This window comes from Triplophysa rosa, linkage group LG20 (genome assembly GCF_024868665.1).
Source record: "Triplophysa rosa linkage group LG20, Trosa_1v2, whole genome shotgun sequence".
In the NCBI taxonomy this organism is placed as follows: Eukaryota; Metazoa; Chordata; class Actinopteri; order Cypriniformes; family Nemacheilidae; genus Triplophysa; species Triplophysa rosa.
The window spans coordinates 20,125,771-20,150,761 of NC_079909.1; the positions used below are offsets into that span (position 1 = coordinate 20,125,771).

Here is a 24,991-nt window from a genome sequence, read left to right on the forward strand (position 1 = left end):
GTGCAGTGTGTGCGTGCGCAGTGTGTGTGTGTGTCTGCGCAGTGTGTGTCTGCGCAGTGTGTGTCTGCGCAGTGTGTGTGTGCGCAGTGTGTGTGTGCGCAGTGTGTGCGTGCGCAGTGTGTGCGTGCGCAGTGTGTGCGTGCGCAGTGTGTGCGTGCGCAGTGTGTGCGTGCGCAGTGTGTGTGTCTGCGCAGTGTGTGTGTGCGCAGTGTGTGTGTGCGCAGTGCGTGTGTGTGCGTGTGTCAGCATCTCCGGCAGCAGGTCCTCTTACCCACTCAGCATGGATCATACCCACCCTGCCCCTCTCAAAGGGAAGACAGACATCCACCTCTACCTCGTTCTGCCTCACTGCCTCTCCAGTCACTTCACCTTATTACACCCCCCCCAAGTATCAGCTGCTGATTGAGCTGTCCTTCTAAGCATGATGGGATATCCAGTCCTCCAGGGACATGAGCCGTCCGTCCTCTGCTCACAAGCTCATCCATTATTTCACAGCGGCTTTCTCCAGCCACAGAACGGCCACACCTCAGTGCAAAGTCTTCTCAAGGCCACTGAGATATTTTACAGCCTGGTTACTCATTTACTGCTCATTTAGTGCACAACTGAAAACGGCGTTCTTGGAAATCCCAGACCAGTATTTCTTTTGTAGGCCTTTGTTCATTTAAAAGTGAAGCGTGTCATTTCTGAACCACTTGTCTTTCTTCTGTCAGCCATTGTTCGAACAAACAGCTAGTGCCACAGAGCGGCGTGTAGGCATACAGGCAGCAGTCAGTGAAGTGTCCCTTCATAGTGCACACACTACAGTCCTTACTATGTAAATAATAGCGTCGTCCCTCCGGAGGTGTTTAATATATCATCATCAGACATGTTTCCAGCGAGACCGTCTCTTGCATCTGTCAGAAAGATAAATAGCCGATGAGCTCGTCCGCCGGAGAGACGCGTCACCACCGGAACAAATGCCTTACAGCTGGAGTTTCCACAGGAGATCCGAATATAACGAACACCTCTGTTAACTCTTACCATCTGCTCGTATGAACACAAGACATCGGAAATGAAAGTGTGGAATTAAACATGTGACACAAGACTTCTCTAAACTCAGAAAGTGACAAGCTCAAGATGTAAATGTTACATTTGGGGTTTTCAGATGTTTTGAAAGATTGCTGAACTCATTTGAGTTAAAAATGTTACCAGGGTGAACAAGCGACCCGTGATATCATCACTTTGAAGTTTTCGATATGTTAGGTGTCATGGAGTTGCATTATAGCTTGTTTTGTAAATATTGCAATATTTTTATCGTCTCAGAAACCAAAATGTTGCTTAATATAGCACACTTTAAAACATGCTAGATTTTTAAGTGTAATCACTTCGACATTCAGTTACTGATTTAAGTGTTGTGATACGTTGGTCAGTTAATAAGAGTACTTTATGTTGTTTTATATGATTTATTTGAATGAATTAAGAGTCGTTTCATGTCTATCCTTGAATCACTTAACTAATCAAAGTTGATATAGGATATAGAAAGTAATTAAATACTTTTTGGAGAGAGTAACTTTTACAGTAGTCTAATTACACTATTGAATATGTCATTAGTAACTAGTAATTAATTACTATTTCAGAGTAACTTACCCAACACTGATGACTAGTGATGAGTTGTTGTGACTTAAAAAAATGTAAATTGAAAAAAACATTTGTTGTCATCACGTTGTTAACCATCTGAAAAATTTGTTCAAATTTTCAATAAGACTTATCTTCTATCCATCCGCAGCCGAAGCCAACGAAGGGTCGTATGCGAATCCACTGCCTGGAGAACGTTGACAAGGCCTTGCAGTTTCTGAAAGAACAGCGGGTTCACCTGGAGAACATGGGCTCTCATGATATCGTCGACGGCAATCACAGACTCACGCTCGGTCTTATCTGGACCATCATCCTCCGTTTCCAGGTGCAGCATCACTTGTATTTTGATTTACTTTAATTTTCACAATTTACAGAGTTTTTACCGTATTTTGTTTTGTGACCGTGTGTGTGCGTAACAGATCCAGGACATCAGTGTGGAGACAGAAGACAATAAAGAGAAGCGTTCAGCTAAGGATGCTCTGCTGCTGTGGTGTCAGATGAAGACCGCAGGGTGAGCACTCGTCCAGATTTAAGACCGAAGCTCGTGTTAACATGCGCTCGATGACGGACTGTTCTCATGTGTGTGTGTTTCACAGCTATACCAACGTCAACATCCACAACTTCAGCACCAGCTGGAGAGACGGCATGGCTTTCAATGCCCTCATTCACAAACACAGGTACACACTTCAAGAAGGTCAAATACGCTATCATTCATATTCCATCTCACCCGGTTTAATAAAAAATCATGATAATATCGCGTCTTGTTGGTTAGTGTTATTCTCACTTCTCTCCCATCTGTTTCCAGACCGGACCTGATCGATTTTGACAAACTGAAGAAGTCCAATGCTCACTACAACCTGCAGAACGCTTTCAACCTGGCCGAACAGCATCTGGGTCTCACCAAACTGCTGGATCCAGAAGGTCAAGACCCGTCCTGCTTTCAAACTTCAAACTGGAGAAATCCAATAAATAGGGATGCTTAAAAGTACCCCATCAACAACATGTGTGGTCTTGTTCACAGATATCAGCGTTGACCATCCCGATGAGAAATCAATCATCACTTACGTCGTCACATACTACCATTATTTCTCCAAGATGAAGGCTTTGAAGGTGGAGGGCAAGCGTATCGGAAAGGTTTGTTACTCCTGTCTCCATTTCTTCTCTCCATTTGACTTCATGACCAGGTGACGCATCAGAACAGAGAATGATGTCGAGTTGTCGTCACTAGGTGCTCGATAACGCCATTGAGACGGAAAAGATGATCGAGAAATATGAATCTCTGGCGTCGGATCTTCTGGAGTGGATTGAGCAGACCATCATCATCCTCAACAATCGCAAGTTTGCAAACTCTCTGGTGGGAGTCCAGCAGCAGCTTCAGGCCTTTAACACATACCGCACGGTGGAGAAACCGCCCAAGTGAGTCTGGAGAAGCGTTAGACGAACAGTATTTGTGTTTTATACAACCAATTGAATTGAACTGAGTTGAGTTTTCATTTCTTTCAGATTCACTGAGAAAGGGAACCTGGAGGTTCTTCTGTTCACCATCCAGAGCAAAATGAGAGCCAACAATCAGAAGGTGTACATGCCCAGAGAGGGCAAACTCATATCTGACATCAACAAGGTGAGAATAACTTTGAAAGTGTGATTTTAAGAGGATTTAAGGTGAGCTTGTTTGTCTTAATGATCTTCAGTGAATTTGGCCTTGAAGGCCAAAGTCATTTTCTCATCATTTAGAGGCCGTTTACGCCGGAATTTTTTTTGTTGCTGAAAACTGAAAACGTTTGATGTTTTCTGCATTTTTTAAATGCTTTTTTAAACGTTTTTGACAGGGATTGTTTCGTCCACATTGTCAACTTAACTTAAAAATGTTCTCTTCGTTGTTGTGTGTGATGGTTTTATTTCTGAACTGTGAAAAACGGCAGCTCCAGTTTGTCTGATTATTTGAGTTTTGCTGTGGTCGCAGGCGTGGGAGCGTCTCGAGAAGGCCGAGCACGAGCGAGAGCTGGCGCTGAGGACCGAGCTCATTCGGCAGGAGAAGTTGGAACAGCTCGCTCGACGCTTCGATCGCAAGGCCGCCATGAGAGAGACCTGGCTGAGCGAGAACCAACGCCTCGTCTCCCAGGTAAATTTGGGTGGAAAGTCAAATACACCTAATAAAAAGATGGAAGTAAATGATAAGTATCCATGTTTATTAACTCCAAGATCAATATTTTCTGTCAAATAAGCATTGTAGACATTAAATATTCACAACATCTGTAAATCTCTGGGCCTTCTGAGCCATTTAGAATCGTACGGTTTACGCCCCCTGGTGGTGAAACGTGCGATTGACACAAAAGTCACATTAACACCCCTGCTGGAAAAAATATTTAATGTTCACTTAGAATTTCTGTTATTGACCAGTATAGTGCTTGCTTCTCTGAACATTTTCATTTTTTCATCTTTAGGACAACTTTGGATTCGACCTCCAGGCCGTTGAGGCAGCTACCAAAAAACATGAAGCCATTGAGACAGACATTGCGGCATACGAGGAGCGCGTGCTGGCGGTGGTCGCCGTGGCGAAGGAGCTGGAGGCGGAGAACTATCACGACATCAAGCGCATCGCCGCTCGTAAAGATAACGTCCTGCGTCTGTGGGAGTATCTGCTAGAACTCCTGAAGGCTCGCAGACAGCGGCTGGAGATGAACCTCGGCCTCCAGCGTGTCTTCCAGGAGATGCTCTACATCATGGACTGGATGGATGAGATGAAGGTGAGACAGAAGAGTATCGGCGAGCCACGGGAGACATCACAGAAGCTAACAGAGAGATGTTTTTTTGAGCTTTTAATATGGGTTTTTGTTGAAGTTACGGTGAGTTTCTGACGTTGTCTCTGTCCTCCACAGATGTTGCTTCTCTCTCAGGATTATGGGAAACACCTTCTGGGTGTTGAAGATCTGCTACAGAAACATGCTTTGGTGGAGGCCGACATCGCCATACAGGCCGACCGCGTGCGAGCAGTCAACACCAACGCTCAGAAGTTTGCTGTGGATGAGGAAGGTAATTCAGTGCACATTGATTTCAGCCACGTGTCTTAGGGGCCATTCACACAGAACGCGTCTTTGCGTCTAAAAGCACAGTGCCCAGGAACGATTTTTAAAAAACACAGCGTGGAACGCTAGGGTCTCGAGACGTCTCTGCCATGCTACTCTTGCTACTGTAAACAGAAGCTCGCAGCGCTTTCCCCGCCTCCAGATTCTTCTGATTGGTCCACTGCTTTGGAACTGACATTGAGCCGTGCTGCGTGAAAAGTTGAAATTCTTTTATTTGACAGGTCGCCTGAAAAACGAGGCGCTTCTAAAGACTCGAGCGTAACGGTCATGCACGTCTGTCAAACGAGTGTTTACATAGAAAAACAATGGAAAAATAGCGCATTGGAATGGCCCCTTGGTCAACCACTGGTCTGCTTTTTATTTTTATTTTGCTGACTGATCTATTTCTCCCTCCCTCTTGTAATTTATTATGTTCAGGCTACAAGCCCTGTGACCCTCAGGTCATTCGTGACCGTGTGGCTCACATGGAGTTCTGCTACCAGGAGCTGACCCAACTGGCGGCCGAGCGTCACGCTCGCCTGGAGGAATCCCGTCGCCTCTGGAAGTTCTTCTGGGAGATGGCCGAGGAAGAGGGCTGGATCCGTGAGAAAGAGCAGATCCTGTCCTCGGACGACTGCGGTAAGGATCTGACGGGTGCCGTGCGTCTGTTGAGTCAACACCGTGCCCTCGAGGACGAAATGAGCGGTCGGGCCGGTCACCTCCAGCACACGGTGCGTGAAGGTCAAGCCATGGCCGACGCGGGCCACTTCGGCGAGGCCAAGATCCGTGAGCGCATCGCTGACGTGCAGGCGCAGTGGGCCGCTCTGGAACAGCTGGCCGCCGTGAGGAAAGCTCGTCTGGAGGAGGCTTGTAGTCTTCACCAGTTCCAGGTCGACGCCGATGACGTGGACGCCTGGACCCTGGACGCCCTCCGAATCGTCTCCAGTGCCGACGTGGGGCACGATGAATTCTCCACTCAAGCTATGGTGAAGAAACACAAGGACGCGTCCGCCGAGGTCGCTAGTTACCGGCAGGTGATCGACGCACTTCACGAACAGGCCCAAGCACTGCGACCTGAACAGGCGCAGGCCGGCAACGTCAGCGAGCGACTGTCGGGTATCGAGGAGCGTTATAAGGAGGTGTCCGAGCTGACCCGACTGAGGAAACAAGCCCTGCAGGACGCCCTGGCACGGTATAAGATGTTCAGCGAGGCGGACGCGTGTGAACTCTGGATCGATGAGAAGGAACAGTGGCTGAACAGCATGGAGATCCCAGAGAAACTTGAGGACCTTGAGGTCATTCAGCACAGGTCAGAGGTCAAGCGTTACTCATAAACAAAGGGAACTGTTTTTGCTCAGGTATTGCTCTTATAAAGCTCAGAAGACACGATCAGACACAAACAAGTCAAATGATGTACAGCAAAATGATTCAGATCATTCTGTTTTGATCATTGAGATTTGAACGAGAAATTAGCTTTTGAGATCTCTGTGGGATGAGGACGTTGGTTTCTTTGTAAACCTGCTCATAAGAAAGAAAAAACACAGATGAGATCTCTTTAAACAATATGTCAAATTCAATTCAATTCAATTTTATTTATATAGCGCTTTTCACAATGTGCATTGTTCCAAAGCAGCTTTACAGGAGCAAATAAGAAAAACACAGAAAGGTGAAACACAGCACAGTGCATGGTGTTTATAGACCAAGCAAGATCATTATAATAAATAATATCTAATAAATAAATGCAGTCTCCCGGTGAGCATGCCAACGCTGCACTGCAAATTGAGCTCAGATTTGTGGAATCCATATTATTGAAGATCTCAATATGAACTTTTCTCATCAAATTTACTCAAATCCAGATTATTTTACCTCTACAATCTACATTCATTTACACCGCCCTACTATTCATGTGTTTCAACAATTACACTCTCATTTAATTCTCTTTTAATTTCCCATGAGCAATTTTAAGAGAAACATTTGAGACTAAGTTGATGCTTAAATGAAGCACAATTGAATCTCCTGAACTATGAAAGAGCAATAACATTTATCAATGATTTGGAATAGAAGTTGTAAAAATGATGAATGAGGAAGATTTTCTGGCCCATCTGTTCCTGCTGGCTCACATCATTCCAGATGTATTTCTGAATCTTCCCTGTGGCTTCATAACAACTCCAAATACTGCTCGACACACTCCAGTAAGATCAAAGATCACATTCTTCATCTCAACCTGTCGTCGTGTTTTAGGTTTGAGAGTTTGGAGCCGGAAATGAATAACCAGGCATCACGTGTGGCCGTGGTGAATCAGATCGCCCGACAACTGATGCACAGCGGACACCCCAGTGAGAAAGACATCAAAGCCCAACAAGACAAACTCAACACCAGGTCAGAACAACGATGTCAATCACTTCAATTTGAACATTATTGATTTAAACGGTTGGTTTCATGTGTTTGATTTTAATTTGGTTCACAGATGGAGTCAGTTCCGTGATCTGGTGGACCAGAAGAAAGAATCCCTGAACTCCGCTTTGGGCGTTCAGAACTACCACCTCGACTGCAATGAGACCAAATCCTGGATCCGCGAGAAGACGAAAGTTATCGAGTCCACCCAGGAGCTGGGCAACGACCTGACGGGCGTGATGGCCCTCCAGCGCAAACTCACGGGCATGGAGCGTGACCTGGCCGCCATCGAAGCCAAACTGGGCGATCTCCGCGGCGAGGCCGACCGTCTGGGCGACGAACATCCAGACCAGGCCAAAGCCATCACGGGCCGTCTGGCCGAAATCAACTCGGTTTGGGAGGAGATGAAGGAAACCCTGCACAACCGTGAGGCGTCCCTCGGGGAAGCCAGCAAGCTGCAGCAGTTCCTCAGGGAACTGGACGATTTCCAGTCCTGGCTGTCCCGAACGCAGACGGCCATCGCCTCTGAGGACATGCCCAACACGCTTGCTGAGGCCGAGAAGCTGCTGGCCCAGCACGAGGGCATCAAGAACGAGATCAATAACTATGAAGAGGACTATCAGAAGATGAGAGACATGGGTGAGATGGTGACCCAGGGTCAGACGGACGCTCAGTACATGTTCCTGAGACAGAGGCTTCAGGCTTTGGATACGGGCTGGAATGAGCTGCATAAGATGTGGGAGAACCGTCAGAACCTCCTGTCGCAGTCTCATGCCTATCAGATCTTCTTGAGAGACACCAAACAGGCCGAGGCTTTCCTCAACAACCAGGTATGATGGACACACGTCATATTTTTCATATACCGAACACGGGTATTTTCAAAACCACAGCTTTTTCTATGCAGTTTGACCGTTCGTCCACACGCAAACGCAGTACCCGGTCACCGAAATTGACTCCGGCCAGGGTACAGAGTTTTAGAAACTCCGGTTTCAGTGTCGTTGTGTAGATGGCGAAACTGGAGTTTTGGTGTATGACGTTGAAATGCGCGCCGCTATCTCATTTATCTCCGTTTGACGTCAGATTCCAGGCTTCTGATTGGTTAACACGTCTTTGTGGTTAAGGTTATATCGCCACCTGTTTGTTTAGCATGCTCTTGACAGCGCTTCATAACATATTTTTGCATGGATGCATTTTTTTGCAGAAAAACTGTTTATAAAAATACCCGTGTACGTGTGGGCTAGGCCTTAGTCATAACAAATTAACACTGTTTCTCTCCATCTCACAATAAAAATACCGTAGTATATTTTAATGTTTACTATGGTAAGGTTCCAAAACTCTATGGTATCTAGAAATTTTACTACAGTTTATTATTGTAAATATTTACTATAGTAAATGTTTAGCAATATTTTAAACTTTTAATTCCTTACAACTAGGGCTGAAACGATTCCTCGAGTAACTCGAGTTATTCGAATACAAAAAATCATCGAGGCAATTTTTGTTGCCTCGAAGCCTCGTTTAATCCATTTAACTACAGTACACACGGAGCACTGCGTTTCCCCACGGACCGTTATTACTGACGCACAGCCCGCTGAACTCTATTCATGTTACAGGGCTCTCAAGTCTCACGCATTCACCGTGAGACACACGCATTTTAGTTTGTTCACACGCTCACACGTGTTTCTCATGCTGATAAATAACTGATAGTTTATAGGGCTGTGACGGTTGCCGTAACAACCGCACCACCGCGATGGTAAAGTGCCATGACGGTGGTGAACTGCCACCGGCGGTAGTGCACGTCACTCTGACAAATATAGGTGTAATAAATATGAGAGTTGCGATAACGATTGCTAGTTGTAGCCTTTCAGTTGTGGATGGTTTTATTTAAAAGATTTTAAATTAACAGAAATTATTGGCATACGTTTCCGTTGGTGCGTTCGAGCGCGGGCCTGCATGGCAAAACCCAGGTTATTCTGCGGCTTCTGCAATGGATCTTATTGTGAAATGAACAGATATGTAAAATCAAAACTGGCTATGACCCGCTTGCTTAGTGTCGGAGCGCGCGCAGGTTTTGCCGCGGTTGCGGAGAGACATCTCTTCATTTGCGCTCCTGTGCACATCTTCTGAACGCGCATTTAGTGCAGCTGTACACATTTTAATCTGGACAATGTCAACAAGTAAGTTTCACATCAACGACGAGTCGGAAAAAGTAAAGTTTTTATGGCAATCTGAATAGGAAAGCCAATGTAGGTTTAAACAGTTTGTTTCAAATGGAATTGTTAAGGACTGTAAGGGTTAATACGCCACTGACTGAAGTCACTGCAACAAGAGCTTTTTTATTTAGTATTTAGCTTTCTTATATCATTTAAGTTTTCATTATTTACTGATGTTTATTTTAATGTTTTATGTGCTGTAGTGTGGCCGTTTCACTGATGGATTTGCGCGTTAAACATTGACGGATGTTTCATCCTCATTTATTTCAGATATCATATTTCAATTATTTAACAATTTCAAGTATTTAAATTAGGTCTATATTTCTCTTCCACTCGTCATGTGGTTGCTACACGCAAATATAATAATATAAATATTATTTATAGAAATAATATATATTTCTCAACCACCGCACCACCGCGGTCGATTTGTCTATTACCACCGCGGTGGTAAAAAACTGCCACCGTCACAGCCCTATAAATAGCTTATTGAAATGGTGAACTGATATTTTAGTCTATTTTACGAGTGAAACTTGTTTTCCGGCTGCATTGCGTCCATCAAACTAGATGCGGACTAGTGGACACCGAATCCTGTTATTTACACATGTCATCTGTCTGGTCTGAGTGTCTGAGTGAATGAACTGCACAGTTTAACGTGCTACACGCGTGATGCTCATGAGTTTGTCTGCGTCTGCGCTGAATGAGGACATGAACTTCACCTCCAGAGTTGCGCTGAGAGTTTATTTCACAAACATGTTATTGTTTGAGTGAAGAAACAAACATACTAAAAAATAAGCGTCTTCTGACAACCTGCCAAAATAAAAGTCATAGGCTATTGTTTGAAATTATTATTTCCATTTTTATTCATGTTTCTTATTTATATATTTGTATTATATTGCATTTTGAATTTAATATGGCAATGGAATGTACTAAATGGGTTTAGTTTTCACAGATATTTATGTATGCTATTTCAGCAATAAAAACTAATTGTTCTAAAAAGGAAACAAATTAGTTGTTTTACTCATTTTAAGAGACCTGTCTTATTTTCTCTTGTATATTTAGTATTGCTTTTTAATAAAGAAAAAGTACTTATTATCCGAATACCCGATTAATCGATGGAAAAATCTGTAGAATACTCGATTAGTAAAAGAATCGATAGCTGCAGCCCTACTTACAACCACCTCCAACATAGTAAAGTAAGTATAGTATGTTACAGTAACTGCTACATTGCTGTTAATTTATACTATAGTTTTGTTATATTTACTATGGTAAATTGATAGACTGGATTAAATACTGCAGTATACTTAAATATTTACTAAATAGTAATGTTAATACTTGAAGTCTAAAATGTCATTTTACTATACTAGTTTACCATAGTAAATTGAGAAGTAGACTTGAGTATATGTACAATACTAAACTGTGGTAATTTGCGGTATACTATAGTATAGTATACTAATTATTATGCTTTGCTAATATATACCATAGTATTCAGTATGAATTACTATGGTAAATTGGAAACTGTAGTAAATACTGTAGTATACCTTATTATATTGAGTGTAGTATAGTTTAATACATCCCTATTTGTACTTTTTATTACAGTAAGGTTGAAGAACATTAGTTCTAGGAATTTGCTTGGGAGTTTTACCTCCTGTTTACTATAGTAAATCCAATAATATACTGCAATATTTCCGAATGTGGGTTTCCAGTTAGTTCATTCAAACGTTGAGTTTTATAGGTGTAGATGTTGTTGTAAAGTGGTCCCTTATCTTCCCGTAGGAGTATGCTCTGGCCCACACTGAGATGCCCACCACACTGGAAGGGGCTGAAGCTGCTATTAAGAAACAAGAAGACTTCATGACCACCATGGACGCCAACGAGGACAAGATCAATAGTGTTGTAGAGGCTGGACGGAGACTGACCAGTGATGGAAACATCAACGCTGAACGCATCCAAGAGAGAGCGGCATCAATCGATGATCGGTAACCCGAACTCATTCTCAAAACTTGTTTTTGTTCACAAGTTATGGGTCACTTATGCTGGGTACACGTTACACATCTATTTGACAACGGATTTGTGGAAATCGATGACAAATCCCCAAAATTAAATCAAGCACGTTCTTCAGGTCTCCTCCTGAGATGCTTTTTAAACAATATAGGCGTTCACATCCATTTCTTATACATTTTTATTCAATGCCATTCTAGTCTTGTAATGAAAGAAAAAATGTTCAGATCATGAGAAGCATTTCAGTCAAGTGGCACTAAACTGGCGAACGGTAGTGTGTATAGATAACGATTATTATGAGGAATGACCAATATCCGATCATAATGAATAAAAGTTTTGTTTGATGTTTAACCTGCAGACACAAGAAGAATCGTGAGGCGGCTGTGGAGCTGCTCATGAGACTGAAGGACAACAGAGATCTGCAGAAGTTGCTGCAGGACTGTCAGGAGGTGAGCCGACACTGAACATCTGAACATCTGAACATCTCATCTAAATCTCATTGAATGGTTTCTTCTAAAAGCAAACTCTTGATCTTGTCCGTTTATAATGTGAATGTGTTTTGATGTGCGTTCAGCTCACCCTGTGGATCAATGAGAAGATGTTGACGGCACAGGACATGTCGTACGATGAAGCTCGTAACCTGCACAGCAAATGGCTGAAACATCAAGCGTTCATGGCAGAACTTCAGTCCAACAAAGAGTGGCTGGATAAAATCGAGAAGGTCAGTGTCTGCTCCTGGTCACGTGTCACCATTAGGGATGTAACGATTCACTCGGCTCACGATGCGATGTACGATACTGATCTCAAGATACGATTTTTTCACGTTGCAAATTAGAAATGAACAACTACCTTTTTATTATTTCTCAAAGGCTGCACGTTTCTTTGTAAAATAAAAATATATGTTATGTCTAATAACAAAAATAAATAGCAATAAAAAACGAACATTACAAATTAAATAAAAAAATGAATAAAAGACTTTATGCTCTTCATAACTTGGATTTTTTTTAAACATTTTTTAAAGAAATATCAGCATATCCACATTTACAAAGTTTGCTGAAGCACAGCAGCCACTGCTGTTCAAAACATGTACTGCGATTCATTTAACATCTCAACCGTCTTGAATCGTCACATATTATAATTGATTTTCAACCGGCTCATGGTGAAGCGTTACATCCCTCAAAACCTGTTGCGCATTTATTTGACTAACCAACTGTCTTGTGTCCAAAGAAATAAAAAAAAAAAATCTTGTTGTTCATTCTCTTCCTTGCTTTCTCCATCTTTAATCGTCCTAGTAGCATGCCCTTGTAAACTAACGGTATTGTTTAGCGCAGTGGTTCTCAAACTGGGGGCCGTGGCCCCTGGGGAGGCCCTGAGATGGATCCAGGGGGCCACAGATTTTGTGGCATTTTACGAAATATAGAAATTGATCATAGACTTTATGCAATCAAACATCAGAAAAATAAGACCACCAGACAAAAGAATTGATGTTTCAGCATTGTATAACTGAATATGTTTTTGTTTAAATAAAAATGTTAAATTTAAGATTATAAGTCTTTATTTGGGGGGCCGCAAAGCGATGCACTCTACACAAAGGGGGCCTTACAACGAAAAAGTTTGAGAACCACTGGTTTAGCTTGTTGACAAAATGTTGATATGCTCTCCTACTTGTAAGTGGCTTTGGATAAAAGCGTCCGCCAAATGAATATATGTATGTATCCCTAGTCACCGTGTGTGATGATGTCATGATGATGTAAACCCGTCTTTCTTCATCTGTGTATAGGACGGAAAGCAGCTGGTGTCAGAGAAGCCCGACACCGAAGCCGTAGTGAAGGAGAAGTTATCGGGACTGCAGAAGATGTGGACTGAGCTGGAATCCACCACACAGACTAAAGCTCAGTGTCTGTTTGATGCCAACAAAGCCGAGCTGTTCACGCAGAGCTGCGCAGATCTGGACAAATGGCTGCATGGCCTGGAGGGACAAATCCAATCTGACGACTACGGCAAAGATCTGACCAGCGTCAGCATCCTACTGAAGAAACAACAGGTCTGATCACAATTGATTGGTTTGCTTTGATCTGATGTCTAGATGAGCATGAAGTGAGTGTTTTGTCCTGCGGTTTGTCCAGATATTGGAGAATCAGGTGGAGGTGCGTCAGAGGGAGGTGGATGAGCTTCAGTCTCAAGCTCACGTGCTCCGGCAGGAGGGAAAAGACACGGATGAGGTGGACGGACGCCGGGAAGTGGTGGAGCAGAAGTTCCAGGAGCTGTTGGAGCCGCTGATAAAGAGGAAGAAGTTCCTCATGGCCTCTCGTGAGATCCATCAGTTCAACCGTGACGTCGAGGACGAGATCGTGAGTTTCACACACCGGTTTCGCTCGTTTCTCTGTTTCAAGGTGGTCACGTTAGAGACTAAATCTTCTTTTCGGCTCCGTCTCGACAGCTCTGGGTTGAGGAGAGGATGCCACTGGCTACATCAACCGACCATGGCAACAACTTACAGACTGTTCAGCTGCTTATCAAGAAGAACCAGGTAACGCGGACCTTTCTGTAAAACGTCGTTCTCTTCGTGTCCAAATGTTTCATTTCGTCCATTCAAACCTGTCTGCCATCCATCCACAGACACTTCAGAAGGAGATCCAGGGTCACCAGCGGCGCTGTGATGACATCTTCGAGCGCAGCCAGGGCATCCTGAAAGCCGACAGTCCGAACGTGGAGGCGATCCGAGCGCGTCTGGCCGATCTGCAGCAGCTCTGGAGTCTGATCATGCAGGAGACGGAGAAGCGGCACAGCCGTCTGGAGGAGGCACACAAAGCCCAGCAGTATTACTTTGACGCGGCTGAAGCCGAAGCTTGGATGAGCGAACAGGAACTTTACATGATGTCTGAGGAGAAGGCCAAGGTACTTAAACCACTTAAACCAGTAAGAACTGGCCAGTATAGACATTACCATGATGAACTTAACTTCAGTGTAGATATCAGATCTATGACATCATGGCGTCTGCGATCACTAGGGCCCCCTATACCCTCATTTAGTGCACTATTTGAAGGGACATCCATTTTTAGTGGTGTCCGTATTCATAGTGGACATTATTGAGTGCACTCATTCAATCCCATGATGCATCATAATAACGAGTGTACAACCGATGTACACTCACGGCTAGCTGCTAGCCATCTATCGTGATGCTCGCGCTGAATGAGGGTATGGTGAGCGATTTCGGACACGGGGTCCTCAGATTATTTCCACAATAAAAACATACTATAGTAGTACAAAATGTACATTTGATATATATTTGAATTGTTCATATTTCAGTCAAATTGTTTATTTACACATACTTTATTAATTTTTTACTCCGCACCTTAAGGTTTGCACTTATTGTATGTCTTTTGTTATATGTTCCATGCTTTGGCGCACGCAATCGTGCCGATAAAGTATCTTGAAATTGAAATACTATAGTAAACTTTATAGCTACTATAGTGTTTTTAAACCTTCGTTACTGTGATATTTTGCCATAATCTGTGGTCACCGTCAGGCTCGTGTTTGTACAGATGGTACATGTGACCTCTGACATGTTGCGTGTTGTTTTTTTAAGGATGAGCAGAGTTCAGTGGCCATGTTGAAGAAACATCAGATCTTGGAGCAGGCGGTGGAGGATTACGCAGAGACTGTACATCAGCTGTCCAAGACCAGCCGAGGACTGGTGGCCGCCAACCATCCCGAGAGGTGAATTTAATTCTGCAGTCCGTAACTATTCACTACAGTTTTCATTTACTGTAGTTAACACTACAGAATACTATAGTGTACTACCATTTACTATGGTATACTGTAGCATTTTTTCCCATGTGGGACCGTGCATGTATAGAAACAAGCTTGGTTTACATGCGTTTGTGTGTGCGTGCAGCGAGAGGATCGGCATGCGTCAGTCGCAGGTGGATAAGCTGTACGCCGGACTGAAGGACCTGTCAGAGGAGAGGAGAGGTAAACTGGAGGAGAGATTCCGTCTCTTCCAGCTGAACCGGGAGGTGGATGACCTGGAGCAGTGGATAGCCGAGAGAGAAGTCGTGGCCGGATCTCACGAACTGGGCCAAGATTACGAACATGTTACTGTGAGTAGAAAAACACTGAATAAAATTCATATTTAACTGATCCGACTGAGCTGAACTGATTTATGGAGGTAACGCTCAATTCTCGCTTAAATGAAGATTTATTGAATGCACTCAACCTGGAATTAAATATTTGACGAACTGTAAAGCCGTCACCCAGAAAACCTTATTCAGTCCGACTCGGAGTAGATTCATACTATAGTGTACTTACTATAGTAAGCTGTAGTTAAAATGACTACAGTATTTACTGCATTTTATTAATGAACTATATTTAATATTATAGAATAATTTAGTATACATTAAAAAGTGCACACTATTATAGTATACTACAATGTACAACAGTTTACTATAGTAAATACAATACTGTTATTTCATGTGAGAGGTGGTTGTGTGGGCATTGCCAGGTTGGTATAGTGTGTTAGTATTTACCGTAGTAAAATTTGTGTAAATTTTAATTTGGTCAAATTTGAAGTATACTATAGTATTTACTGCAGTTTGTCAATTCACTATGGTTAATACTACACAATACTGTATTATACGTTGTTTAAAAAGTGCTAATTACTATAACGCACTATAATTTACTGCAATTTACTATAGTTAGTCAAGTTCAGTATTTTTCTCACGTGTATTGACTGCAGAAGAGAACGTCAGAATAAATGTTAAAAGGGTTTGTTTGTGTTGTTTTCTTTCAGATGTTGCAGGAACGTTTCCGTGAATTTGCCCGAGACACTGGAAACATCGGCCAGGAGCGTGTGGACGGTGTGAACCGCATGGCCGACGACCTCATCAACGCCGGTCACACAGACGCAGCGACGGTGGCCGAGTGGAAAGACGGTTTGAACGAGGCCTGGGCGGACCTGCTCGAGCTCATCGACACACGTACGCAGATCCTGGCCGCTTCCTACGAGCTGCACAAATTCTACCACGACGCCAAGGAGATTCTAGGCCGCATCCTGGACAAACACAAGAAACTTCCGGAAGAGCTGGGACGTGACCAGAACACGGTGGAGACCCTGCAGAGGATGCACACCACCTTTGAGCACGACATTCAAGCGCTCGGGACGCAGGTGAGCTGATGAGAGTTCCTCTGTGTTCGTGTGGTTGTGTTATGACGAGTTCTGCTCACCGTCGCCCCCCTGCCGTGGTCCTCAGGTAAGACAGCTACAGGACGACGCCGTGCGTCTGCAGTCGGCGTACGCCGGAGACAAAGCCGACGACATCCAGAGGCGAGAGGGTGAGGTGCTGGAGGCCTGGCGCTGTCTTCTGGAGGCCTGCGAGGGCCGGCGGGCGCGACTGCTCGACACCGGAGACAAATTCCGCTTCTTCAGCATGGTGCGTGACCTCATGCTGTGGATGGAGGACGTCATCCGTCTCATCGAGACTCAGGAGAAGCCCAGGTGCGTGTGACGGACCTTTATATGGCATGAAAATACTGGATCTGAAGATGGGAGGTTCATCGGTCTTGTTTGGTTTCAGGGACGTGTCCTCTGTGGAGCTCCTCATGAACAACCATCAGGGCATCAAGGCGGAAATCGACGCCCGAAACGACAGCTTCACCGCATGCATCGAGCTGGGAAAATCTCTCCTGGCACGCAAACACTACGCTTCGGAGGAGGTGAGTGCGGATCTCTCGTCGGTATTATCGGACAATAACATCATCTGACATCTGGCTCTCGCTTCGTCGTCGTTTCACAGATTAAAGAGAAGTTGCTTCAGTTGACGGACAAGAGGAAAGATATGATTGACAAGTGGGAGGACAGATGGGAGTGGCTGAGACTGAGTAAGTGCAGCGTTTCCATGACGACACGTCTGAGGAGTCTATTGAAGCATCATTGGGTTGTCGTCCGATGTTTCGTTGTTTGCATGCTGTTATTTCATGACGGAGAAACTAAAACCAATGAGTCTGATCTATTTATGTCTGACTTTCTAACAGGAAGTTTAAAAAAGGATGTGGGCAGCTGTAACTTGTATTGACACTGACTTCCCTTTCACCTTGCGTGTGTGTGTGCGTAGTTTTGGAAGTGCACCAGTTTTCGCGGGACGCGGGAGTGGCAGAAGCGTGGCTGCTGGGACAGGAGCCGTACCTGTCCAGCAGAGAGTTGGGACAGAGCGTGGACGAGGTGGAGAAACTCATCAAACGACACGAAGCCTTCGAGAAATCGGCTGCAACCTGGGAGGAGCGCTTTTCGGCGCTGGAACGACTGACTACGGTGAGAATGAGATATTCTTAAAGTACCTTAAAGAAAAACAGATGAGAGAGAGCGTGAGCAAGAAAGGGAAAGAGTAAGAGAGACGGGTAAGAGAATGTGAGCGAGAGCGTAGAAAAGAGGGAGAGGCAGTGTGAGATGATAGAGAGACATCTTGAGAGCGCATGACACCGTGACTACACCGGACGTGACGCGACACACGGCTTGTTCTAATGGGATTGTCGCGGTGTGCACAAAATGTTCTATTGCCGCATCCAGTGTGGACACGGTGTGAAACAGAGAGATGTTTATGTGTATGTGTGTATCGTAAAATGGAAAAAACATGGCCGATGAGTAAAATCAAGTTTTGCCCTGCCACACATAGAGGAAGGTTGTGTTTATGACACAGAAGTGTGTGGAGAGAACGAGAAGCTGTAGTGACTCACCGTGAGATCTCTCGTGAATGAACCTCTGGGTTGTTTCTCATGCAGTTGGAGTTATTGGAAGTGAGAAGACTGCAAGAGGAAGAAGAGAGAAGAAGGAAGCCACCCACACCAGAACCTGCACAGGACACAGACGCACAACAGCGGTGAGACACACACACACACACACATCAAAGCTTAGATGGGTTTAAATGAATGCTGACCGCTTATGGAGATGGAAGAGTCAGATGCTGAATAACAGTAAGATTTTTACATCTCTATTGAATTATAAACCGTGTGTGTTGTGTGTTTCCAGAGACGGAGAGCAGATCGCTCAGAACGGACTTCCGTCCGACCAGGACTCTCCACGGGTTAGTTACCGCTCCTGTACTTACCCACAATACACTAGCGGTCAACAGACCCCACGAACCAGCGGTCAGGGACACTGACATTACCCACAATGCTCTCTGATGATGCTCAGGACAGAGAGCAGCTGATGCGTTACGTTCACAGGTCATCGGTGTATTAATGGAGGATCATTGTGTCTTAAAAACTCAAGTGTGATGTCGGGCCTTAAAGAGAGCAAGATGTTCGAAGAATATTCTGGGTTCACAGCTCTGTGGCTGGAGATCTGTAGAATCAGAAAAGAATCACGTTTTCAGTCATACACAGCAGACGTCTTCGTGACGCTCGTATTAATGCACTTATTTAAAACTCTTCTGTGTAGAAATGTAGCGATAGTTTAAGTCTAAAGGTTTTTAGAACAGTTTGATGCGTCGCCCCAAAACAGCTTTTTCCTTTCAAACTTTAGGAACGAGTCAAAGATATTTCCTCCCATATTGCTCAGAGAGCTCGATTTGAACCTTGAAGATTCCTTCCACATCGTTTCTTCGTGAGCATCGGTACATTGTTTCAAGTGGTGCAAAATATCTGCCATTTTCGATAGTGTTGGTTTGTTTTCTTTGTGTTGTGAAAGTGAAAAGTGTTGTCGTGTTTTGAGACATTAGTTTAACTGGTGTTTGAGGTTTCAGTTGTAAGTCTTTGATCAGCGTGGATGCACAACCTTCACTAACAATAAATGAACCCATCCACAGTTTCTATGTTTTGTCTTTAACATCTTCTGTTTTGAGTGTTAATTTGTTGCTCATGTCTAAATGTTTCCTTTATCAGGAGAGGAAGCTCATAAGAATATGTGGTTATTATGTAAATGACTTGAGTGTTCAGACAATGAAAATAATGAAGTATAAGCAGTCTAAAGATTTTGTTGAGTTCCCCATTAAACCGGATGTGGTGGACCTGGAGGCCGTAGTCGTGATTGACTCGGGCCGTCAGACCGCTGTTGTGGTACAGTAACACTTCTGGAGTGAATTCTGTGTGAAAGCATGACGTTCCTTCACATCAGTTCAAGACAAATGAGTCAATCAATGAACTGACCTGAGGCCGTAGCTATAGTTTCATCTTCCATCTCGCATGGTTTATTTTACTCTTGAAGTCAACATGAAACTTCATTCTCAAATCGTTTCGCTTCCATAACTTCACATTTATTTGATTTAAAAACAGAGTAAAAAGAAAGGGAGGGCCTTGATTTTAATCTTCAGGATTGTAAAAAGTCGACGTTTCGTACGGCATGTTGCTGTAAAGTGAGTTTGATAAAAGGACTTGAATGATCTAAATAGCTCTTGTTTTTACGCAGTATAAGATTAGAAAGACAAACATTTAGTTTTGATTTCATGTTGACTTTATTGTTTTTTTCTGTTGATTACTATTACATCTGCTTTATAATGAGATTCTCATCTGTAGTTTATAGTTTCACTGGCCGTGAATCAGCGTCATCATTTACCTCCTAATGATTTCTGAAACATCTCTTTCAGAACGGATCGTGTGTTGTTATTACTGCGTGATGTTTTCATGACTTGTGTGTGGTGTGTAACTCATCATTTGAGCTGATGCTTTGACTGAAGTGCGTTGGAGTAACACGAAGTCGTGTGTTCACAGGATGGGGTGGAGGGTGAGATGAACGGGGTGCCTGAGAAAAGCTCAAAGGAGGGGAGTCCCGTCCCATCTCCGACCGCGGAAAGACGAGCCAAAGGCAGCCAGTCGTCCACGCTGCCCGCTAAAGGCCAGGACTCCCCGACTGCTCAGCTCGAGGGATTGTTACATCGCAAACATGAGTGGGAGGGTCACAACAAGAAAGCGTCCAACAGGTGCACATCGACCTCTCTGTCTGAACTTTATAAACATTAGGTTGGTCTTGTAATGTTTGGAGAGCACACATGTTATGACTGAATGTCTCTCATCACAGATCTTGGCATAACGTGTACTGTGTCATCAATAATCACGAGATGGGCTTCTACAAAGATAATAAGACAGCGGGTCAGGGCATTCCGTATCACAATGAGATCCCCATCAGTCTGAAAGAGGCCGTCTGTGAGGTCGCTGTCGACTACAAGAAGAAGAAGCATGTTTTTAAACTCAGGTGAGTCTTACAGATGCACATAAATCATGAGGATTTTCCTCTGGTGTGTTCTGTCATTAAAGCTTTTCTTACTCTTTACAGACTTACTGATGGAAACGAGTATCTCTTCCAAGCCAAAGATGATGTAAGTCTTACAATTAGTTTCAAATGATGACATCCTTGACCTCACTTTTACCTATAAGCACACATCACCAGTGTAGCCCAAACAAGAACCACGTTACAGAAAGCACAGAACCACATCACACCAAAAAAAAAAAACACATTTCAAAACCACATCATAGAACCGCATTACAGAACCACATCACACCAAAACAACGCATTTCAAAACCACATCACACCAAAACAACGCATTTCAGAACCACATCACACCAAAACAACGCATTTCAAAACCACATCACCCCACAAAACCACAATTCAGAACCACATCACACCACAAAACCACAATTCAGAACCACATCATAGAACCACATTACAGAACCACATCACACCAAAACAACGCATTTCAAAACCACATCACCCCACAAAACCACAATTCAAAACCACATCACACCACAAAACCACAATTCAGAACCACATCATAGAACCGCATTACAGAACCACATCACACCAAAACAACGCATTTCAGAACCACATCACCCCACAAAACCACAATTCAGAACCACATCACACCAAAACAACGCATTTCAAAACCACATCACCCCACAAAACCACAATTCAGAACCACATCACACCAAAACAACGCATTTCAAAACCACATCACCCCACAAAACCACAATTCAGAACCACATCACACCAAAACAACGCATTTCAAAACCACATCACCCCACAAAACCACAATTCAGAACCACATCACACCAAAACAACGCATTTCAAAACCACATCACCCCACAAAACCACAATTCAGAACCACATCACACCAAAACAACGCATTTCAAAACCACATCACCCCACAAAACCACAATTCAGAACCACATCACACCAAAACAACGCATTTCAAAACCACATCACCCCACAAAACCACAATTCAGAACCACATCACACCAAAACAACGCATTTCAAAACCACATCACCCCACAAAACCACAATTCAGAACCACATCACACCACAAAACCACAATTCAGAACCACATCATAGAACCGCAATTCAGAACCACATCACACCAAAACAACGCATTTCAAAACCACATCACCCCACAAAACCACAATTCAGAACCACATCACACCACAAAACCACAATTCAGAACCACATCATAGAACCGCATTACAGAACCACATCACACCAAAACAACGCATTTCAAAACCACATCACCCCACAAAACCACAATTCAGAACCACATCACACCACAAAACCACAATTCAGAACCACATCACACCACAAAACCACAATTCAGAACCACATCACACCAAAACAACGCATTTCAAAACCACAACACCCCACAAAACCACAATTCAGAACCACATCATAGAACCGCATTACAGAACCACATCACTCCAAAAAAAGCATTTCAAAACCACAACACCCCACAAAACCACAATTCAGAACCACATCATAGAACCGCATTACAGAACCACATCACTCCAAAAAAAGCATTACAGAACCACATCACCCCACAAAACCACAGATTCACATAATCACATAAATGTATTACAGAACCACCTAAAAAAACAAACGGAACCACAATACAGAACCACATCATATAAAAAAACTGAATCGCAGAACCGTTTCACAAAATCACTGAGATGTGAGATGTGTCTGTATTGCACATGCAGATCATGTGGCCATTCTATTTCTTTACGTATGTATAGGAGAAACTTGGATTCATGTTCTAGACAAACAGATCTGAGGTCTAACTGAACTGTTGTATAAACACAAATCTATACATACACAACATATTCTACAATATCTACTACACGAATGCATCACAGATGTGTAGATGAGATTCTTCATCATGTCTCGTCTCCTGATGTTTGTGATGTTTGAAGGAGGAGATGAACACATGGATTCAGGCCATTCAGAATGCCGGCAGCGCTTCTTCATCCTCCGAGAAAACCGAGATCACGCCTAGCAACCAGAGCACCCCGGCCTCCAGCCGCGCCCACACGCTCCCGGCAACCGTCACCCTGATGACCGAGTCCAGCCCCGGCAAGCGCGAGAAAGACAAAGAGAAGGACAAAGAGAAACGCTTCAGCCTGTTCAGCAAGAAGAAGCAGTAGACGGCAGCCTGAAGGGATTCTCTCATTTCCCAATTCTTTTACAAGTTCTCTTAATTTGGTTTCTCTCTCCGTTGTCATTTTGTTTGTGTCTGCCCACCTCCAGTGATATCCCAGCATGCAATGCTCATGACGATGCTACACTCCGTGCCTAGACACCCCACTAATTGGGTTCCAAAGTTGTACAAAAATAGAAAGATGGATGTGCTCAAAATAAGAAGTGATTTCTAGCTAGAGCGCGCCGTGCTTTGGGAACTGATTCCCGATTCGAATCCCAATTGTTTCAAAGACCAGATGTGTTTTTTACGCTCTTACGTTGTCGTTGATTTTGAAATCCACCGTACGATTCCTGAATATCGCTATCTCTCAGTTTTTGTAATCGCGTGTCATTGAGGGCTCCGGATATTTAAAACATTTTCCTCAATTTTGTGAGGCTGTCTTGGAGAGTCGACGAATCTCTCTTGGTTGTTAGGGAACAAGACAGTGTGATGCTTCGAAACGATTCCATTTCCCGCATCCGCCCGCAGGTGTCGGGAACAATAAAATTCCACATCGCAGAATTCCATTTACAAGTAGCTATGCCAAGTGTTGTCCAAATTTGCCTTTTAACGATTATAAGCTATTGAAATAAGATACTTGCTAACATGAACGTAGACTAACGTGTGCTTGAGGGTCTTGTATGATTCGATCAAATGAAGGTGGGTCGTACCATACGCTTTTATGAGCTGTAAGAATGTTTGCTATATACAGAAGAATCATTTTACATCATGTTTTTCCTCATTTGTTTGTTTGCTTTTGTCATTTCTCTTGGGTTTTATCATAATATATGTTTCAAATAATTCTAGTACAGAGTATAAAAATTAGATGTATTATAAACACTTAAGGCATCAATGTTAAGTGAACAGTGGAACATTTACTGGTAAAAAGGTAAAGTTACTCCAACAAAAAATGTGTAAAAAAGAACAAAAAAAAAATGAATACGGTTACTTGCTTGTGGGCTTTAGCACTGAACATGATCTTTCCTCTTTCTTTTCTGGTTTGGCTTCATCTTGCTGTCCTGCTCTTTGATACATAGTGCGCATCCCTCCGTCACTGTATCTATTGTAATGAAACCTTTCATCTACTGCACAATCAAAAGCAACATATTAGGAATGAAATACTTTGCGATGTCGGGCGTCCTGAGCGCGTATAGAGACCTCCGGCCCGACGCTCAAATGTATGAAACTGCACCTGTAGACTTTGACCCCCGCTCCCCCCGCCCTGTTAAATATGTGCGATGTCATTAAATGCTTTTAAACATTACATCGTCTCCTGACTCGTCTGTCAAATTGCTCTCTTGTGATCCTTTATTTAGACCAGATGCCAAACGCTGGAGGGACACGCTGGCATGAACATCAGCAACAGAACGAATGTCAAATGCTTTTTCTTGGTTGATGTTTTACAGGGTGGATGTTTTTGTGGGTCAGCTGTGGGGGGTTTGTGGTAAGACACCTAATAAGTTAAGATGCAGGTTCTCTCTCATCGACACACATCACACACCATCTGGTGCCTCCATATGTCTGAGATTAGTCTGTGAGGTCTGGCCCTTCTGGTTCAGTAAAGGACACATCACGGCACACCAGAACCTGTGAACTGAATCTGATATCCAGTGTCAGTTTTCAATGGTCATAGCAAGGGAGAAATCTTGCATTTGCATTTTTTTGCAGTGATTTTTAATCCGCTTTTAACCAAAGTGATTGTGAATATGTCATAAAAAGTCAGAACTTTATAAATGTATAAAGTCAGCTTGCCTCAAGCAGCTCTCACCCTTACAATTGGAGTTGTTGCACTATACTTCGATTTATTCTGAACAGTATATCTATTGTTTAATTCATTTTTAGGCACTTTTTGGGGTCACTGATGCATAAATATAAATGTTATATTTACTTAGAAAGTTGGATTTTCATGGTTCATATTTTAACAATTTAAATCTAAAAATAAGCAATTTTCTTAACGAATAAGTGAAGTGCATGTGTTACTAGTATTTTAGAAATCACTGTGTTTGTATAATTAAATAAGGAAAAGGATGGATTTACTCAAGCTCACCCTAAACCAAGACTCTGATATCAATCGTGTCCGTATTGTGGTCATGTCATTTTTGTGTCCATATTAAACGTAAAGGAATACAATAGCAGACAATATTTGTTAGTGATGTTCAAACAGGACACATTTCACACATTCAGCAGCATCTGCTTTTGAGTTATTCGCATATTCTTATTTTGTGACAACCTTTTTTACAATTTGGGATTTTTTTAGGAAGAAAAGGTTTTATTAAAT

The 24,991-nt window shown here is 43.3% G+C and overlaps 1 protein-coding gene across 3 annotated transcripts in view; it reads left to right on the forward strand.

Moving 5' to 3' along the window:
- Nucleotides 1–23,977, forward strand: part of sptbn1 (spectrin, beta, non-erythrocytic 1) — a 71,327-nt gene extending 47,350 nt beyond the window's left edge. For all 3 annotated transcript variants that reach the window (XM_057361493.1, XM_057361494.1, XM_057361495.1), the window contains 33 exons: nt 1,766–1,939; nt 2,034–2,125; nt 2,211–2,291; nt 2,420–2,535; nt 2,636–2,748; nt 2,843–3,030; nt 3,118–3,235; nt 3,578–3,736; nt 4,059–4,361; nt 4,494–4,647; nt 5,118–5,988; nt 6,921–7,058; nt 7,147–7,903; nt 11,057–11,259; nt 11,640–11,730; nt 11,856–12,002; nt 13,062–13,325; nt 13,408–13,632; nt 13,722–13,811; nt 13,901–14,179; nt 14,871–15,001; nt 15,180–15,384; nt 16,074–16,448; nt 16,534–16,778; nt 16,858–16,996; nt 17,077–17,161; nt 17,395–17,591; nt 18,059–18,156; nt 18,306–18,360; nt 19,985–20,193; nt 20,292–20,465; nt 20,547–20,589; nt 22,448–23,977. In XM_057361493.1, coding sequence (XP_057217476.1) covers nt 1,766–1,939; nt 2,034–2,125; nt 2,211–2,291; nt 2,420–2,535; nt 2,636–2,748; nt 2,843–3,030; nt 3,118–3,235; nt 3,578–3,736; nt 4,059–4,361; nt 4,494–4,647; nt 5,118–5,988; nt 6,921–7,058; nt 7,147–7,903; nt 11,057–11,259; nt 11,640–11,730; nt 11,856–12,002; nt 13,062–13,325; nt 13,408–13,632; nt 13,722–13,811; nt 13,901–14,179; nt 14,871–15,001; nt 15,180–15,384; nt 16,074–16,448; nt 16,534–16,778; nt 16,858–16,996; nt 17,077–17,161; nt 17,395–17,591; nt 18,059–18,156; nt 18,306–18,360; nt 19,985–20,193; nt 20,292–20,465; nt 20,547–20,589; nt 22,448–22,678 — 6,750 coding nt within the window. In that variant the 3' untranslated portion in view covers nt 22,679–23,977. The remainder of the gene's footprint in view (nt 1–1,765; nt 1,940–2,033; nt 2,126–2,210; nt 2,292–2,419; nt 2,536–2,635; nt 2,749–2,842; nt 3,031–3,117; nt 3,236–3,577; nt 3,737–4,058; nt 4,362–4,493; nt 4,648–5,117; nt 5,989–6,920; nt 7,059–7,146; nt 7,904–11,056; nt 11,260–11,639; nt 11,731–11,855; nt 12,003–13,061; nt 13,326–13,407; nt 13,633–13,721; nt 13,812–13,900; nt 14,180–14,870; nt 15,002–15,179; nt 15,385–16,073; nt 16,449–16,533; nt 16,779–16,857; nt 16,997–17,076; nt 17,162–17,394; nt 17,592–18,058; nt 18,157–18,305; nt 18,361–19,984; nt 20,194–20,291; nt 20,466–20,546; nt 20,590–22,447) is intronic.
- The last annotated feature ends 1,014 nt before the right edge of the window (nt 23,978–24,991 follow it).